Below are 20105 nucleotides of genomic sequence, written 5' to 3' on the forward strand. Positions count from 1 at the left end.
TCAGAGGCAAAAGAGAGCAAGCACAGAGTATTTAGGGAAAGAAAATCCTGTATAGGTGGAAGGTTGGGGGACAGTGATAAGGCATAGGGGTCCTCTAAGTCTTGTTAAGAAGTTTGAGATTTAGTCTGAAATTCAGGGAGTGGTGTACTTAATCTTCATAAAAAACAAACAAACAAATAAAACAAAGCAAAAAAACCCCCAAAACCCTAACTGGTTGCAAGAGAGTTGGAAAGATGTTGTCATCCGGGTGGCAGGTAATGGTGAGCTATACTCAGAAAGTTGCTGCGAGGATGGAGAGAATGAATAGTTTAGTGGATAGTTCTTTAAGTGAAAGAATCAGCAGGGGAGGATTCGATTATGGATGAATACAGGACATGCTGACAAAAGAAGAGAAAAAGTTCCTGGCTTTGGCAACTAAATAGTCCAACTCAACTGGGACAGGAGACTGCTCCTGGGGTAGGAGCAGGTTGATTGAGACATGGAGAAGGGCTGAATTAAAGGTGGCTGGAGGATATGTTGATTTGACTCTCGGGAGGACACTAGACTTGGTGGTTTGGGAATCATCTGCATAGATAGGAGAAGAGAAGATTTAAGACAGAATCCTGAGAAAAGGCCCACAATGGAGAGAAAGAAAAGCTTGTAAAGGAAATTTGGATGAATTTTTGAGAGAGGAAAGAGAAAAACCAGAAGGTAATATTAGGGAACACAAGGACAAGAATTTTCCAGAGGGAGAGAGTGACCAACAGTATTCAATGTCATTGAAAACCCGGTAGAAACATCAGACAAATTAAATTTGCATCAGACATTTTAAAATGTCAACAGCAAGAAAAACAGAGGAAAGGTGAGAAATGGAGATTAAAGGAGACCAAAGGAACATGAAAACTGAGAATGCAATGCAGGATCTAGGATTTTCTTCTGCTGTATCTTCTATCAATTTTAATGATTATATAATAATCTAGATGATTAAGTTCATTCAATTATATTTGAGTTTATCATTTAATGAAACAAACAGGAAAGTAACTTAGTATTGTTCCAGGCTTTCTCTGCTCACAATCTATGTTAGTTTAGAAGAATGTTTTTGTGAGATACATTACACGAAAAAAGGTGAAAAGTGCATCTATACACGTTAATTACCAATGCTGGAAGACAAACTGAAATTTACAGTTGCTGGGTTAGACTTTTCTGAATATGTTTTTACTTCTGATTTTATCTTTAAATTCGCCTTCAAATTTGGCATATGGTTTGACCAAACCTCAGCTAGCATTATTTAAAATATTCATGTCAAGTGAAGGATTCCCTAAATTTATGGGGTTCTATCCTAAGATAGGCATCCGTAGAAGATGTGAATGTACAGGATTCTTTCAAGAAGATCGTGAAATGGGACAATAACCTTCAATCTCCTTTGTGTGGTCATGCAATTCTGTCAGTTGTGCACGGCTAAACTGCATGCAACCTACTAAAATACTTGCGTTGTCTTTGTTAATGTCTCTCTTCATGTTTTTTAAAACGTAGACATTTACATTTTTGAAATTTAAATTTTTAAAAACTTAAATGTTTTCCCGTTTCCTTTAGCGTCCACCAAGCGCATTTATCAGTAAGCCTTCAGAAATTGCCCGAACTGTTTGTCAAGAGCGCGAAACTTCACTGGCTGGGCGAATGCCCTCAGTCAAGATGGCCGCGACTACATTCCATTGCCCTTCCTTGCCCTCAACAAACGTGGCTACAATGACTTCCTTTCAAACTGGCTTTTCCCATAACAAACATGGCGCCTCTGCTTCCGGATTTCGATGCGCTGTTCTTGAGGGTCGGTGAGTGTTAATGGGGACTTTGCAGTTTTTCTCAATTAACTTGTCTCCGAGGGCTGAGGCGTGACCTGGGATCCGGAGTAGGCAGAAGGTCTGGGCAACGCATCAGATCGTTCTCTCATAATTGGGAAGTTATGGCGGCTTCTCTTGGCACGGTTCCAACTTCCTGGTGTCCCACCTCCCTCCTTAACCCAACAACACGTGGCCTCTGCGGCCAGCTCTTGGGGGGACATCACCTAAATTTGCAGGCAGTGTGACCGGATGCCCTTCCGTCCTTATTCTCCTTTTTTAAAAACCAGCTTGTTATTTTTACATATTTATTTATTTTAAAAAACAGCTTTTTAAAGATATGATTCACATTCCATAAAACTCATCTGTTTAAAATGTAAAATTCAGTGGCTTTTCAGGTATTCCCAGGATTGTGCGGCCATCGCCACAACGTAATTTTAGAGAACATTTTCATCACCCCAAAGAAGTATCCTGCACCCGTTCGTGGGTTCCATTCACCGTGATCTTCCAGTCTTAGACTTACTGTCTAAGTAGTAGACTAGTCTACTTTCTATAAATCGGTCAATTTGGAATTTGATATAAATAGACTCATTCGACATGTGGTCAACAGATAAACGGAAGCATATTTAAAGTTCTGAGTAAGTAATTCCAGCCAGAAGCGATTCAAATTGGGCAGTAGCCAGTCTAGCAGGTAGGAGCCGAGCAAAACGAAAGACTTAGGGCCGCAGGGAGCAGGAACAAGGAAGTTACACTAGGCCAAAAAAGCAAGTCGGTTATCACAAGGTTACTCCTCTGTAGGGGATGGCAGGGGTCTATCTGGAAGATTACCTAAGGAGGGCTGATCAGGCGATTCCTGATTGGTTGTGGAGTTTAGCACAAGTGACACCATTTTGGATCTGTTGCCTGTTTTCTAACACTAGCTTCTTACCGCTTAGTATCATGTTTTAAAAGTTTGTCCTTGTGGCATGTATTAGAACTTAATATTTTTATAAAGCTGAAAAATATTCTGTGTGGGCATATATCCCATTTTATTCATCTACTCGTGTTGACGGACATTTGGATTGTTTCTACTTCTTGCCTGTTACGGATAAAGCTGCTCCGAACACTTGTGTAAAGTTTGTGTGGACATGTAGTTTTATTCCTCTTGAGCATATGCATAGGAGTGGAATTGCCAGGTTAAAGTGTAACCCCATTTAAGCTTTTGAAGCACTATTGAACTGTTTTTCTAAGTGCCAACGACTTTCTCTGTGTGGATATCCAGTTGTCCCAGTGTTGAAAAGACTGTCCTTTCCTTTTCCTGCATAATTGTTTTGGCACCCTGTGGAAAATCAATTGACCGTAACTGTAAGATTTTACTTCTGGACTCTCAGTCCTAGCCTGTTGGCCTATATGTCCATCCTTATGCCAGGACTGCACAGTCTTGAGTATTGTGACTTTTTAGTAAGTTTTGAAAGAAAAAAGTTTGTTCTTTTTTCAAGATTGTTTTGGCTATTCTGGATCCCGTGTATTTCTGTATGAATTTTTTTTTAATTTTTATTTATTTATGATAGTCACAGAGAGAGAGAGAGAGAGGCGCAGAGACACAGGCATAGGAGAAGCAGGCTCCATGCACTGGGAGCCCGACGTGGGATTCGATCCTGGGTCTCCAGGATCACGCCCTGGGCCAAAGGCAGGCGCCAAACCACTGCGCCACCCAGGGATCCCCTGTATGAATTTTTTAAGCACTTTTGTCAATGCCTGCAAAAAAGAAAAAAAAGCCAACCGGGATGCAGCTAAGAATTACATTGATCTGTAGATCAATTTGAGCCATGTTGACATCTTAAAATATTGTCTTCCAATCGTAAATGTAGGATATATTTTCATTCGTTTAGATTTTTCATTTCTTTCAACATGTTTAAAAAGATTTTATTTTTAAGTAATCTCTACACCCAACATGGGACTTGATTTTTTAACCCCAAGATCAAGAGTCATATGCTCTACTGGCTGAACTAGCCAGGCACCTCCTTTCAATATATATATATATATATTTTTGTTTTGTTTTTTATTGTACATGCCTTACTCATTTTTATTAATTATATTTTAAGTATTTTATTCTTTTTGATGCTATTGTAAATGGAATTATGTTCTCAATTGTAGGATTGTTTATTGCTAGTATATGTAAAAATATACATAGTATTTTTACACATATTTTGCTAGTGTAAAATCATTTGCGTATACTTTTACTATATTGATCTTATATCCAACAGTCTTGGTTTTTGTTTTTTTTTAAGATTTTATTTATGTATTCATGAGAGACACAGAGGCAGAGACATAGGCGGAGGGAGTGGGACTTGATCCAGGACCCCAGGATCACAACTTGAGCCAAAGGCAGTCACTCAACCACTGAACCACCCAGGTACCTCTCCACAATCTTGTTTAAGTTGTTTAATGGGTCTACTGGTTTCTAAAGAGGATGCCTTAGAATTTCCTATCCACAAGATCACATCTTCTGCTAATAGAAATAGTTTTACTTCTCTTTTGTATGAAAATCTTTATGGAAGACTTTTATCTGATTTTCTTGCCTAATTGTGCTGGCTAAAACTGCCAGTATAATGTTGAATAGAAGTGATTAGAGCAGACATCATTATCTTGTTCCTGAACTCAGAGGGAAAACATTTAGTCTTTTACCATGAAGTATGATGCTAGCTCTGCATTTTTTTTTTTTCAAAAAAATGCTTTTTATCAGATGGAGGAAGTTCCTTTCTATCTCTGGTTTGTTGGGTATTTTGATCATGAAAAAGTATTTGACTTTATCAAATGCTGTGTGTTGTGGTTTTTGTCTTTTATTCTAATATAGTGTATTACATTGATTGATTTTCAGACATTAAAACAACCTGAATTCCTAGGATAAGTTCCACTTGATTATGGAGTAAAATCCTTTTTATGTTTTGCTGAGTTTGGTTTGCTGTATTCTGTCAAGGATTTTTGTTTCATAATATTGATCTGTAGTTTTTTGTGATATCTTTGTCCTGGACTTAAATTGGGACGTGTTCCCTCCTCTTCCATTTTTTAGTAGAGTTATCTAGGCGTGGGAAGGATAAGTGCAGTGGGAGGAAATGGGGCTTGTTGGAGAACCTGAAGGAAAGCCATAATGCTTGAAGCCTGGAAAGCAGTGGAGTATCCGGGCTAGAGAGAAATTTCTGGATGGTGATTAATGTCTTAGAGGAGGAAAGAAGAGAGAGCCTTGGACTAAACATGGAGGAAGTCCAGTTGGGGATGGAGGATGAGCCACAGAGCAGGCAGGAAGGAATGAAGGCAAACAGATGGGAAGATGGTCAGGAGAAGGGCTCCCTGAAAAGCAAACAAAGGATGACAGAGTTTCTAGAAGTTATATGCAAGAGTGATTGAGTTGGTGGAGCTCAGAAAATGAGCCAATTTAGATTCTTTTTTTTTTTTTTTAAATTTATTTATTTATTTATGATAGTCACAGAGAGGGAGAGAGAGAGAGGCAGAGACATAGGCAGAGGAAGAAGCAGGCTCCATGCACCGGGAACCCGACGTGGGATTCGATCCCGGGTCTCCAGGATCGCGCCCTGGGCCAAAGGCAGGCGCCAAACCGCTGCGCCACCCAGGGATCCCCCAATTTAGATTCTTGAGAAGTTTGTGGAAGGGAGAGGAGACTTGCTATGGGGAGGGCAGGTGCTAAAGATTTTCTTTTCACTTTTTTTCTTTCTTGGCAACTTTTAATGTTGATGTGATTTTATACCTTCAAAAAATTGCAAGATTAGTATAGAGAACTCCCAAATAATATTTTCCAGGTCTACCAATTGTCTCTACTTGCCCCATCCATTTACTTTATCATTCTCATTCTCTTTCACACACACACTTACAACTATTTTAGAGTATGTTGCACACATCATGTCCCCCTACCAATGAATATTTGAGTGGCATTTTCAAAGAACAAGGACATTCTCCTATGTACCAGGTTTTGTTGAAAATGGGAGTGATTTAGGCATATTGAAAAATTTAAGTGTAGGTCCAGTGGAGCAGAAGTGGGAGAGGGGGGTCATTACTGAAGGCCTGATGAAGGGTCCAGAGAGTGGGATTTAAGGAGTAAGTGGAAGCATTGGACTCTGCCCCAGGAGAGACAGCTCTCCATGGTGAAGAGAACTGAAGTAGTGGACAAAAGTGGGAGTCTTGGCTGTGTTTGATAGGGGAGTGGAGGAGGTTCCTCTCTGCAGGATTCCGTTTCCTTTGTCAGGAAGTGAGCAGATCTACTGAAAAGAGCAGAAAGGTATGTGAGAGATGGGAAGGGTCTGACTTGAAGAAGACTGGAGAAAACATGAGAGTCAAGGGGTTATGAGATAAACACCTCAAGATTCATGTGGCCAGACAGCCCATTTCAAGCTGATGCTCATTCATTTTAGGGTGAGCCAGCTTGTTCTATGTAGTGACTCAGGGCTAGCGCCTGAGAGTGGGTAGGTAAGTTGAGTTCATCTAGGCTGGTGTTTTGTCAAAGGAGTGTGATAAAAGGACAGAATGGCTAGGGAAGGGAAGTTTAGGGTACTAACCAGATGATGAACTATAGAATACACTGGATAAGGATGAAAGAAGTAATATGGGTGCTGAATGGGAAATAGAAGGGCAAATAGATGGTGAGGGTAGGCTGAGAAGATAGGAGCCTGTAAATTGTTTCTTAATTATTACTATTGCACTTATTGGAGCTAGACATTACTGAGCATGCATTCTGTACTGAGTATTTTACATGCATTAATTTCATATAATTCCTATGACAACTATATGAGGTAAGCATAGTCATCAAGCCATTATTTTAAAAGGTTGTATTTATTTATTTATGTATTTAAAGAGAGGGCACATGCATGAGTGTGAGTGGCAGGGGGAGGGGCAGAGGAGATGGAGAGAGAGAGAATCTTAAGCAGACTCCACGCTGGTTGGGGCTTGACCTCAGGTCCTTGAGATCATGACTTGAGCTGAAATCAAGAGTCAGGCATCACCCTAGGTCATTGTTATATATGAGGAAACTGAGAGTGACTTGCCCAAGGTGACACAGCTAAAAAGTGACAGTAGGGGTGCAAACCCGAGTCTCTCACTTCAAAGGCACTACGCATCTCTGGACCTTTCTGCAGAGCTCCCCAGTTGTGTTCCCTGCTTCACTTATACCCTCTTCCAACCCATGCTTCATTTAGCTGACAGCGTGAGCATTGGAAACACAGATTGATCATATCACACACTAACTCAGAAGCTTTCAGTACATTTAAATGGAAATATATACATAAAGATGAACTGACAGGTGAATAGAGAGTTGGGTAGATGGATAGTTTTGTGTTAAGGAAAATCATAGTAGTATGATAGTAGTATGAATGTTAATTGTAAATTCTAGACAGCAGGTATGGAGATGTTCATTGGATGATTCTTTCCACTTTTCTTCATGCTCGAACATTTTCATGTAAAATGTTGGGAAGGAAGAGCCGTGATTGAGAAAAAAGTTGAAGTTAAATGGTTTTTTAGGTGGGACCTTGACTGACTAGGATTTGTAGGTCTGTAAGGGTCTATAGTCACGGAAAAATGGCTGTCTTTGCTCAGCAAGCAGCTTGTAACGTACTGAGAGACTTTTTGTGTCTCTACCTCTCCAGTATTGGAAAAGAATGCTTACATTGTGTAATTAAAGTACTTTTAAGAGAGGATAATAAGCTCTTCTGGAGAAGGAAGTAGAACCACCCATTAAAAGTTGTAGCGCAAAGATAATCATTGCATTCTATTTGTCAGCTTAGGTGTTTGCAGACCATTGAAAGGGTCTCATCTGTCCCTAGTACTTGGCTTTCTCCTGTGCAAACTCAGACTTCCAGGTATTTTGCATTCACAGGCTCTGACTTTGTAATAAACAGGATTTTGCCTTTCAGTAGGCTTGCTTGCTTTCTTTCTTTTTTCTTTTCTTTTCTTTTCTTTTCTTTTCTTTTCTTTTCTTTTCTTTTCTTTTCTTTTCTTTCTTTTCTTTTCTTTCAAATGCCCAGTTTGGAACATATTTGGCATTTAATACCAAATGCTTCTAAAAGAAAAGATGGATGTCACATCACCGTGCTACTTGTTTTCAAGAGGGATTTTTTCCATTTGTATCACTAACAACACTCTTGCTTGAGGGTCAATATCAAAGTCTTCTTTTCAGGCAGGCAGGATATACTGCTGTCCTTCACTGACCTGTTTTTTCCCTCCCAGGAGCTTCCAGAGCAGTGTTTGGTCACATGACGGGAGAAGGAAGAGACACCAATGCCTGTGGCAGAGGTGTCTGCTGATACTTCAGGCTTGATTGGCTGATATAACATGTGTGAAGAGACAGGATGTTCTTGCTTCTTTGGGAACCTTGATCCCTCTGCTTCTTTCAGAAGCAATCAGCTGCTATCTTGGCTCACTCTCTGCCTAAGTGAATGTTCACAGCAGCATGTGACCGGGTGTCCTCAAACAAGAAGAATCTTGCCAGGCCTCGCTGCTGATTTGTTTTTATACACCCCTGCCTTTGCCTGATCAGGTGGTACTTTGGGCTGTGCAGACGCAAAAGCCTGGGAGGTCTTGGAGCTGGGTTCATCCTAGGTTGGTACTTCTTAGATGAATTTCTTTGGGCAAGTTACCCTACCTCCCTCTGGGTCTGACTGTCTGCTTGTGGTCATAGGGTAATAGTAGGATGACATGCTTCATAGGGCTCTTAGCACAATGCTTGGCATCCAACAAACACTGGATAAATGTTATCTAGTCTTATTATTATACTATTCATGTTTTCTGAAATTGCTTGTTTCATTCAAACATGTGTCTTTGAGATCTTTCAAGTTCCAGATGTCATTTTTCACAGCTGCTCAGTGTTCCATAGTTTGGATTACTGCCTCCTCCCAAAAACCATTCCTCCTCTAGTTTTCTCTAACTCAGTAGATAAAACAAATCCAGCTGTCGAAGCTCTCACTCCTTGTTGACTCTCACTTTCTCTTTAGCTCCTTTATCCATTTAGTTATTAAATTCTATTCTCATTTTAGTTCCTAAATATGTTACTTAATCTGTCCCCTCCTCTTGTGTACCTTGCCCTCATACACAGGCTCCTCCTCTCTTACCAGGACCATGGCAAGTGAAGGAATTCCTGTTGCTTCTCAGATTGCCTGCCACTGGACTGAAGCCCTGCAAATCCATCTCCTATCCAGCTGCCAAATCTGTAGATCTGACTGTGTAGCTCCTCTGCATGGTGCATGGTGGCCCATGGCAGGCAAAATGCATAGTGTTGGCTCTAATATGATTTGTTGATGACAGTAATTTATGAAACAGAGAGTTGCAGAGGGCTTATGATCTCCTTAGGCCCATAGTTATTTGATAGAGGTGGGCAGGGCTGAGTTCATTGTAAAGAACCCTCCAGCAGAGAAACCAGCATCCACAAGTAAACGTGAACAGGGGAGGGAGGGTAAGGAACACCTAATTTTATTTTATTTTATTCTTTTAGGAGCACCTAATATTTTTTAAAAATATTTTATTTATTTATTTATGAGAGACACAGAGAGAGAGAGGCAGAGACACAGGCAGAGGGAGAAGCAGGCTCCCTGTGGGGAACTCGATGTGGGACTCAATCTCAGGACTCCGAGATCACAACCTGAGCCAAAGGCAGATGCTCAACCACTGAGCCACCCAGGTGCCCCAGGGAACACTTAAATTTTTTTTTAAGATTTTATTTATTTATTCATGAGAGACCAGAGAGAGAGAGAGAGAGGCAGAGACACAGGCAGAGGGAGAAGCAGGCCCCATGCAGGGAGCACTACACAGAACTCGATCCCGGGTCCCCAGGATCATGCCCTGGGCCGAAGGCAGGCACTAGACCGCTGAGCCACCTGGGCTGCCCTACTTAATTTTTAACAAGGAATGTCCAAATGTGAACCCAGTAAGCCACCTTTGTAGTCTATCTACAACTCAGCTGGAGAGTGTGTATATGCACGTTGCTGACAGCAGCCAGACCATGCTGCCTTCCCAGAGCTGAGGTAGGAATAGGGGAGAGCCCCACGGTCATCTAGCTGAAACCACAGGGTTGCCCTTCCCCAGTTGCCCACACACAACTGTTCTTTGACTCTCACTTTAAACTCCTGACACCCATGCCACTTGTGGTTGCCCAAGCTGGTTCTACTGGTATTTATGCTGTCTGCTGGTTATGGTCTGGCCTGTCCCTTGCTTGGGGATAACCCCGTCTAGAAAGCTCACCGTCCCTTTTTGGGTTCTTCTTTGTCTTGTCCTTCTGTTTACGTGGTATGTCTCTGTTTTGGATTGGCCCAAACTGTGAGCAACTTGAAGAAGGGTCTATTACATTCACCTTTGTATATCCAGGACCTGGCATGTTAAATAATTGACTGAATGCATGTTTCAGTAGGCCACAGATAAAAATACAAGTCACCTATAATCTCAGTGTTCAGAAATTAAACCCCTGGGTAGCCTGGGTGGTTCAGCGGTTTAGTGCCGCCTTCGGCCCAGGGTGTGATCCTGGAGACCTGGGATCGAGTCCCACGTTGGGCTCCCCGCATGGAGTCTGCTTCTCCCTCTGTCTGTGTCTCTGCCTCTCTCTCTGTGTGTCTCTCATGAATAAATAAATAGAATCTTAAAAAAAAAAAGAAAAAAATTAAACCCCCGAATTAATTACCATTGAAATTAATTTGGAATATACCCCTCCAGATGCTTTTTTTTAAAGCTATAGATCTGTAGATCTCTCTCTCTCTTGCTCTCTCTCTTTTTCGCACATAAACACACACACGATATTGTATTTTATAAAATCTGGATCAAATTCTACCTATTGTTTAGAAATCTTTTTTCCACATGATATGTCATAAACAGTTTCTTTTCTCATTAAGTATTCTTGTAGTTCTTGGATTATAGTGCCGCACAGTGTTTCATCGTTATCAGACATGGAGCTTATTCTCCAGCTGAAATTATTTTATATATTTTTAAGATTTGTTTATTTTGGAGAGAGAGAGAGTGCATGAGTGGGAGGGGCAGAGGGAGAGGGAGAGAGAATCTGCAAATAGACCTCACAATCTCAGGACCCTGAGATCATGGCCTGAGCTGAAACTAAGAGTCTGATGCTTAACCCACTGAGCCACCCAGATGCCCCTCCAACTGAAATTATCAATGGTTTCTTTCTGTGCCGAGAGCATTTGTTTTTCCTGATGAAGAAACGTGGTAAGCACATACTAGGGCTAAAGTAGGACAGGGAAGACTGTTATTAACAGGAAAGTAAAGCCTCCTGGGACTTTAAGTGGCAGAAGCTGGAACTTTTGCCCTTCAAGCTGTGGCCAAAATGGCGGCTCCTCTTGTGCCATGCCTTTTGTATGAAATTGTTTTTTTCTGTAGCAGGACTATGGCGACCCAGGAAGCCACTCCAGGCAGCCAGTCAGAGGAGAGCAGTGTGTTGGACTTGCCATCGGTTTATGACATAAGAGATTACATTCTGCAGAGACCCCAGCAGGAGGCCGGCAGCGAGGCTTTCAGCTCAGAGGAAGCGCTTTCTATTCCTTGCTCTTCTGATGTGGATTCAGGTAAGAAGCAGGGTTTAAAACAAGCTAACATTGACACACACACACAGAAACATCCTGATAACTATGGGTATGTTGTTCATTTGTCTCTCTCCCTTCCGATAGCACCTCTCTGAGGAACATTCATTGTCTCGGGTGGAAAACATCTTACCTAGCACAGCTGTGGGGAGAGATTTCGCAGGACAAACTCTCTGGTATAACTAGGACAAGGAACTGTTTTCTGGAGGCTTATTTATTTATTTATTTATTTATTTATTTATTTAAGACACACAGAGAGAGGCACAGACATAGGCAGAGGGAGAAGGAGGCTTCATGCAGGGAGCCCAATGCAGGACTTGATCCTGGGACCCTGGGATCATGTCTTGAGCTGAAGGCAGATGCCCAACCACTGAGCCACCCAGGTGCCCCTCTGGAGGCCTTTTGTGTCTGAGTCCCTTTTTAATCTCTGTCCGGCTGCATTCAGAGACTCAACAGGGAGAGGGTGGAATTGTTTTTTGTTTTGTTCTTTTGAAACTTGAGAAAGTAGCAATGTGAGCCTGTTACATGTTACAGAGGATGTAATGGGGACTTTAGTCTTCCTTGCATGGAAGTATACTCTGTATTTGGGAACAACTTTTCTACAAATTTCCCTGACTGAATTGCTAAAAAGCCTATTATTTAAGCTTACTGATGATTTCTTGACATAGTGACCATCTCTGGTTGCAAAGCCCTTGTCTTCTTCCCCATTCATTGCCCAGCCCAGACCCTGAGGTCCACAGACCTGGACTCAAAGCCCTGCCACTTACTGGCTGTGGGACTTGGGGCACGTTTCCTAACAGCTCTGAGCTCTGTGTATTTGACATCATCTCTTAGATTTCTGTTAGACTTCTTAAATTTGATATATCCTAAACCAAATTGCTAATTCCTCTACCTGTCCCCGGTTCCTCCCCACCTTGTATATGCACACCTATTCCTCAAGGCTTTCTCATCCCAAAAAGCACTTTTATCCATCTGTTCACTTAGGCCCAAACCTAGGAGTCATTCTCAACCTCTCTCACATCCAGCCCATCACTGTCAGCTCCACTGAATAAATCTAGAACCTAAACAGTTTGTTCGTCTCTGTGGCCACCACACTAGTCTGGGCCACTCTTGTGTGTCTTCTGGATTATGGTTACAGTCTCCTAACCAGCTCTTTCCATACCCACCCTTCTCCTTCTACAGTCTCTTCTCAACACAGCCACCAGAAGATCCTTCTAAAATATAAATCAGTTCATGTTAGTCCTTGGTACAGAACTCCCTTGGCTTCTCATCTGTCTCAGAGCAAAAGTTGAAGTCTTTACCTGGCACTCATGCTGTCTGGGCCCTGGGCCTGCTGCCTCTCTAACCTCACCTTCTACCATTCTCCTTGCCTTCACTGGGCTGGGCCTCTGTCACACCAAGTGTGCATTCACCCTTCACAAGGTCCATCCTTACCTCCCAAGTCTAAGAGCCAGCCACCCTCACCCTTATCTTCGAGTCTAAGAGCCAGCCACCCTCCCTCCTGCTGAGGTTTTTTTGTCATACTCTTCCTAGGCTCTATTCTTCTCCACAGCACGAGTGCCATTGGGCACCAGGTATGACTCTTAATTTGTCTCCCCTCACTGAAACATCAACTCCAAGATAGCAGGTACTCAATAAATACTTGTATGAGGAATGAATGATAAATGTTAATTGCTATTACTATTTCATTAAGAGATATACCTAGATGGATTTAGGGCTGAACTTGATCCCAACATAAAACATCTCTCTTCCCCCACCCCCTACACCCCCACACGTAGCTTAAGGCTGATGATGAGCAGTTTTGGAAAGTTCCATGTATAAGGAGTGGGAGTCATAGTCATAGTCACTGAATTAGGTGAAGCCTGAATTTAGCCCCATAGCACCATCAGTGTTGGAGGAGATTGTCCAACTGTATGTAACTGATGGAGACGTGGCCAAACTGTCAGCCATTAATGTGTGCGTAGTGAGTTACCAAGTCATGTGCAATGGTATAAATCCTGTGCTGTTTCTGTCAAGATGGAACACAAGAGGTGTGTAATGTGCACCCCACACCCAGGTGAGTCCCTCTAGGTCCGTGCCCTTCAGGGTCCCAGCTCTCATTTCTCCTCCCTGCTTGAGCCTCTGCCCCAACCCTGGGTGCCCAGGGCCCCCACATGTCACCCATCAAAGCCTCCCAAAAAATAGTTTGAAACTTGGACTGAAAGATAAATGACTAATTGTAGCTTCAAGTGTTAGCTTTTCCAAGAGGGTCTTTGTTTAAGAGTACCTAGCCCTAAAAGAAGGGTTTAATTTCAGGAATCAAGGACAGGTAGAAGAGAGATTTGGAGGCTCTGTCTCTCTTATGCTCCTAAAATACATCCTATTCATGTTTTCTTTACCTGCACATCCTCACACACACCTCCTCCCCCATGTACCCCAACTTGACCTTTCCAAACGAAACCCTTCCTAGCATCCAGTTTTATCTCCTGTTCTACCCCGGGGCTATGTCTCATCATCATCTGCAGCTTGTGTTTAAAACACTCACATTGGTTTGCATGTACCACCCCAAGGAAGGTTCTACAATTACTTTTCTCTGTAGAGCTAGATGCTGGAATGTCTTTAGAATATATAGATAATGATCACTCCCATTTATGGTGAGCTTGCTCCCTGTCAGATTTTGTGTCATTGGGCTCCATGCTAAGTGTTTCACAAAGATCGCTACATTTAATTCTTACCACAAACCTGAGAAGTAGAAAGCAACCCTATTTTATAAATAAGGAAATGTAGGGGTGCCCTGGGTAGCTCAGTTGGTTAAGTGTCTGCCTTCAGCTCAGGTCATGATCCTAGGGTCCTGGGATCAAGTCCTGCATCGGACTTCCTACTACACGGGGAGCTTGCTTCTACCTCTCCCTCTGCCTGCCCCTCCCCCTGCTTGTGCTCATGTATTCCCTCTGTCAAATAAATAAATAAAACCATTAAAGAAAGAAAGAAAGAAAGAAAGAAAGAAAGAAAGAAAGAAAGAAAGAAAGAAATGTAGACTTGGAGACTTTAGGAAGCTTGCCAGTGTCACTTAGTAAATGGGGTAGCTGGGCTGAACCCCAAAGGCACTGTTCTAAATCACATTTTTATTAGAAAAAAGTTGCTTTTTCTTTCTTCTTAAAGATTTTATTTATTTATGAGAGAAACAAAGAGAGAGGCAGAGACACAGGTAGAGGGAGAAACAGGATCCCCATAGGGAACCGGATATGGGACTCGATCCTGGGACTTGGGGTTGTGCCCTGAGCCCAAGGCAGATGCTCAACCACTGAGCCACCCAGGTGTCCCAAAAGTTGCTTTTTCTAACAAAAGTAACCAAGTAGAGGATATCACTGCGATAAGGAGCTGTCCAGAAATAAATTTAGGCAAGTTTGTTAGCTTGATATAGCAAACAACTCATTTTGGGAGGGGGTAATTTTAGGGAGGAATGTTAAATTTTTGGTACTATTTTATTCAGACTTAAATATTTATTTATTTGTTTTTAAAGATTCTATTTATTTATTTGAGAGACTGGTAGGAGGAGCAGAGAGGGAGGGAGAGGGAGGGGGAAAGAATCTCAAGCAGACTTAGCACTGACTGAGTGAGCAGCCTAACGTGGGGCTTGATCTTATGACCCCAAGATTATGACCTGAGACAAATCAAGAGCACCGACTCTTAACCAACTGAACTTAATGGATTGAGCCAGGTGCTCAGAATTAGATATTTAAAAGAAATTTCATTTTGCTATGCAGTCTACCATTCTGCAATACCTTTAGTACTTCTTATGATTACTTAAAATTGGACCAGATCCACCTAAAGCTTCCTAAGAACTAGTGAAAATTATATCTTTCAGCCATGATGGGAGCAGGGTTTATGCTAGGATCAAATGGAAGGCAGCCACCTTTATATTTAGTAGCTTCATAGCTGATAGTTTATGGTAAGCGGAAATAAATCCACTCAGCTTTCGCCACCAAAAGGGAACTTCATTCTGATATCACTAGGTAAAGTTTACACAGCTTGGAAGACTATTTATTTTGTTGTAATATTTTTGAGTTGTGAGAAAGATTTTTTAAAAAGATTTTATTTATTTATTTGACAGAGAGTGCGAGCACAAGCAGGGGGATCAGCAGGGAGAGGGAGAGGGAGAAGTAGACTCCCCACTGAGCAGGTAGCCTGATGCGGGGCTTGATCCCAGGACCCCAGGATCATGACTGAGCTGAAGGCAGATGCTTAACCAACTGAGCCACCCAGGCGCTCCAGAAAGAGATGTTTTACAAAGTAAATTGAGGAAGGGTTGTCACTGGTAATCTGGCCATTACCAACCAATGAAATGGTTCAGGTGGACAATCCTAAACTCTGGGAGAAGTCACTGCCCTAACTGCCTAAACTGATTTTCTCTGGGCTGATCATCTCCCACCTCCATGTTCTCAAAACTGTCCAGGGTCTTTAGTTTTAATTTTCTGTTTGTAAGTAGGATCCACCTTCCTTCCCTTTATCGTGTTCATGGGTGGTTTTAGTTGTAGGTTCCCTCCCCCATGCCTTTCAGCAGGTTTTGCCCACAGTTTAATCTAGTTCTGATAACACTGGATCTATTTGCTCAGAGACAGAGCCTACGTTTACATTAGTCTCTCTTGGTGCTCTGGTGGCTACCATTCTGTCTCAGACTTTTCACATATCCAGCTCCCAAGCCTACTTGCATTTTTGGTTTGCTCGTTTGCTATTGTGTGTTATTAGGAAGTTGATCTTCTAGAGATTGGTAAATACAGTCAAAAGTTTCCAGCTGATAGTCACCATTGGGCTGTACCCACCCTAGTACTCTCTTGCTGTTGGCTACTCTCATGTAGCTTGTGCTTGGCTCACAGTATGATTGACTAAGAACTGGTAGAGTATGGCAGGTTTACTTACAGTGGAATGGAAGTCTGAAGGTGAACCCAGGACCTGGAGCTCTAGCTGCTGGGTGAAATAGGAGCCAGGAGCTGACCACTAAGACTCAGTCAAATTAGCCCAGTTGTCAAAATCTGCAGTCAAAATTCAGACACACAGTTAGCAAGGGAGTGGAGCCACTGTGGTAGTATAGGGTACCCGCTGGTAGCAGAGCACAGCCCTCCAAGGGGTAATGCAGCAAGAGTACCCAGAAATCCCGGGCAGGTGGCAGGCAGTGTGCAGGTGGCTTATCAATGAGTGGCAAGGTCCCAACTTCAAGGTTGAAGTCAGCATCATAGTTGTTACCCCTTGAAGAAGAGCAGGTAAGGGACAAGTGGCCTTAGCTTTGGGAGATGGCAGGGACCACTGGAAAAGCCAGGTTGTAAGGATATGGACCCAAGCTTAAGCCTCACTTTTGTAAAGCATCCCCCATTTCACTGTGCGGCTGCCTCTGGGTTTGGCTTATCACCTGCTCTTCCTGGTGAGGTTTTTTGAAAGGGTTGCCTATATTCCATCCCATGTTCCTCTTAACGATTGTTCCTCACTCCTGAGCACATGTCCTCTACCCCCATAACTCACTAGACCAAGCCTGCCCTTGCTCAGATGCCAGTGATCTTCCCTAGGAGTTAAATCTAATAGATACTTCTCTCTCTCTCTCTCTTTTTTTTTAATTTAAAGATTTATTTATATGAGAGAAAGAGCATGCATGTGCCTGTGAGTGAGTGGGGAGGGGCAGAAGGAGAGAATCTCAGGCAGACTTCCTGATGAGTGCGGAGGCCAAGGAGGGTCTCAGTCCCAGGACCCTGAGATCATGACCTGAGCCATAATCAAGAGTCAGACACTTAACTGAGTGAGCCACCAAGGCACCGCCCCCTTAATGGATATTTCTCTGCTCTTATCTTGTATACCCAACTGCCATATCACTGTTCATGCCCTGGAGGAGGATATTAGTGGCAAGGGACATGAGACTTAAGAGCACTTTCTAGAAAATAATGAGTTGATAGCAATCTGAGATATTAGTCAGAAAAACCTCAAAGCCTTGGTCATTTCAGCCTGGATACCCAAAGGCAGGAGAGGCTGAACTTTGTCCAAATGAACACAGCTCATCTGTCTTGAACTGGTGTCTTGAGCAAGTGTCGTCTAGCCACTCTTTATGAAGTGATGGTAGAACAAGCCACTTGTCACCTAAGCCAGGTACAAGAGTAGGAAACTGCCCCCCCTCTGCCCTTCCTGGTGAGATCCAACAGAAGACCACACTGCTAAAAAGGTCTTCTTGAAACTGCATATCCATCATATTCCTCTGAGTCCCTTTGAGATGTCATTGTATATACTTTCCTTCCAATTCTAATCAAAGCTCCTGTGCCTCATTTTCAGGGCCATGTGTAATCGCATGCCCAGGGCATTTGTTCAAAATATTTAATGACCAATTCAGCAGTATTTTGCAATATTTTAATAACTGGCAAGGTACCAGGCAACATTCAGGGGCATGCCAGCTGAATACAGGCTCCTGTTCATGGGTGTCTAACTACTCATTAGCATAGGCCTGCCACTCCTGTTGTGCTTGCTTTTATGCTGAGTCAGGCCGTAGTGTCTCAGCTGCATTGTTCCCATCCTTGAAATGTGCTTTTTCCTCTCTGGCCAACTCCAGGCCACTTAAGAGACTGCTGAATTAAGTCTGTCAGTTAATCTGTAGTACACATTTATTGATAGGCTTAGACTCCCTGCCTCTTAGATACTTGCTTCCTTTCTCTCTTTTTTTAATTGGGCTTAAGAAAAGTGTAGAGTGGGGATCCCTGGGTGGCACAGCAGTTTGGCGCCTGCCTTTGGCCCAGGGCGCGATCCTGGAGACCCGGGATCGAATCCCACGTCGGGCTCCCGGTGCATGGAGCCTGCTTCTCCCTCTGCCTGTGTCTCTGCCTCTCTCTCTCTCTCTCTCTCTCTCTCTCTCTCTCTGTGTGTGTGACTATCATAAATAAATAAAAATTAAAAAAAAAAGTGTAGAGTAAACAGAAGTACCAAGTGAGGTGGTCATTGGTCTTAGATAAACCCTTCAATAGCAAAGTCACAAGGTTTCCTGGCGGTGAAGTCCTGTGTGTACTACTATAGCGTGAGAAAGTCTGCATAGTTTGTGTTGGTGATCTCATCAGGGCTCTCTGCAACCTTTGTTCTGGAGAGCACCCCAGATACATTCCAATACAGGACAAAGAGCTCCTCTGAAGTTTTTGCTTACACATTGCAGTATGGAGGTGGTAAATCTTTCTTTTTGAGCCCTTTCCTTAAACTTTAACTTCTAAGAGCATCTGTTGAGAAATTGGTTGAATGTATACAGCAAATTGAATGCTAAGCATAATAATTCTTTGATGACTAAAAACCCTAGCTGACAGCCCTAGCTATATGTCTAAAGTTAAATAGTGGTTTAATGTCCTCTTATTTTTCTTTTGGAATCTGTCAACATCCCAATCTTGAAAGGCCATTTTGTAACCTGGATATTTAGGCATTTCATCCAAGGAAGTTGCTATTTAAGAATAGATAAAAATGTCTTTTTTCCTTTCTATGATTCATATACCTATTTGTAAGTCTGGAAAATCTTATTTCCATAAGAAATTTTAAGCTCTTAAACCTAAAATCTCAAAATAGAGTTTATGTAATAATTATAGAATTCCCAATGTGGTGGTGTCATTTTATATAGGAGTCAGTATTTATTTTAGACATGTAAATAATGTTAAAGATGTTTTCCTTATAGTGCATTAAATGATACCCAACCTAGTGGCTAGTGACCCAGCGACCTCTAAACTGGACCTAAGGTATAGGGAGGAAGGGAAAGAAGGAGATTGATGAACTAATTCTCTGAGAAATCTCAGAACAAAATCTTGTGCTTACTATCCCCTGTCCAGCTGATGGGTTTTATTTGGAAAGTTTGAGTGTGCCGTCTGCAGAGCTCCCTCAGGTGGCATCTGCAGATTTAGCCACTTAGGCTTCATTTTAGGATCCTAAACAGGATTTTGAACTCTTTGCTTGCTACTGTTGGAAGGCGGCAGTGTGTTCTTATTGTGTGACCCAAGTAGCGAAGCATAGTAAGTGCAGAGGACGAAGGCCCACAGAGTAAGAGAAAACCACTGGGCCAGTGGTTTTCTTTCTTTCTTGCCGTCTTTATTCCTTCTTCCTTCCTTACTTCCTTCTAAGATTTTATTTATTTATTCATGACAGAGACATGGCAGAGACGTAGGCAGAGGGAGAAGCAGGCTCCCTGTGGGAAGCCTGATGCAGCACTTGATCCCAGGACCCTGGGATCACGACTTGAGCCAAAGGCAGATGCTCAACCACTGAGCCACCCAGGTGCCCCTGGCCAGTGGTTTTCAAACTCAGCTCCAGGCCACCCTTCAGGAGCTGTAAGGTCAGGACTGAATGTCTGGGGGCCCTGGCCTCTCCACTCTTGCTCCCCATATCAACTTATTTGTGTTATAGGCTTCCAGATGAGCAGTCATTGAAAGAAAGGATGTCAGGGCCAAAAAGAGTTTGAAAACCCCCCAGCTCACCTTGATATGTCATTTTCTGCAAGGGACAGTGGGGCTTGATGATGAAGGTCACCCAAGGTCACATAGCAACCTGGCAACTCTATCTCTTCAGTGACTCTCTGTACAGATTACTTTTAACTGTGACTTTTCCATCCCTTTTCTAAAAAGAGAAGAATACAGCTCTTTATTTTAGACTGCTAAAGTGTAGGTAACACTAAATAGTCATTAGAAGTACTAGTTTAAGAGGAGAATTGTTTTCAAAGGCTCAAGTATGCCAGTTGCCATCTGCAACATCTCTC

General features: G+C 42.5%; 1 protein-coding gene across 8 annotated transcripts in view; it reads left to right on the forward strand.

Annotated features, from left to right (window-relative positions):
• Positions 1-1745: 1745 nt before the first annotated feature.
• SHLD1 (shieldin complex subunit 1) overlaps positions 1746-20105 on the forward strand; it is an 82574-nt gene continuing 64214 nt past the window's right edge. Inside the window, exons 1-3 of one of the 8 annotated variants that reach the window (XM_055343196.1) lie at positions 1765-1808; positions 4085-4209; positions 11175-11359. In XM_055343196.1, coding sequence (XP_055199171.1) covers positions 11182-11359 — 178 coding nt within the window. In that variant the 5' untranslated portion in view covers positions 1765-1808; positions 4085-4209; positions 11175-11181. Of the gene's footprint in view, positions 1809-2254; positions 2453-4084; positions 4210-8350; positions 8400-11174; positions 11360-20105 lie in introns of those variants that run through there. The other 7 variants (XM_055343185.1, XM_055343204.1, XM_055343215.1 and 4 more) reach the window with 7 other exon arrangements.

Source organism: Nyctereutes procyonoides, unplaced genomic scaffold (assembly GCF_905146905.1).
Source record: "Nyctereutes procyonoides isolate TBG_1078 unplaced genomic scaffold, NYPRO_anot_genome, whole genome shotgun sequence".
Classification (NCBI taxonomy): Eukaryota; Metazoa; Chordata; class Mammalia; order Carnivora; family Canidae; genus Nyctereutes; species Nyctereutes procyonoides.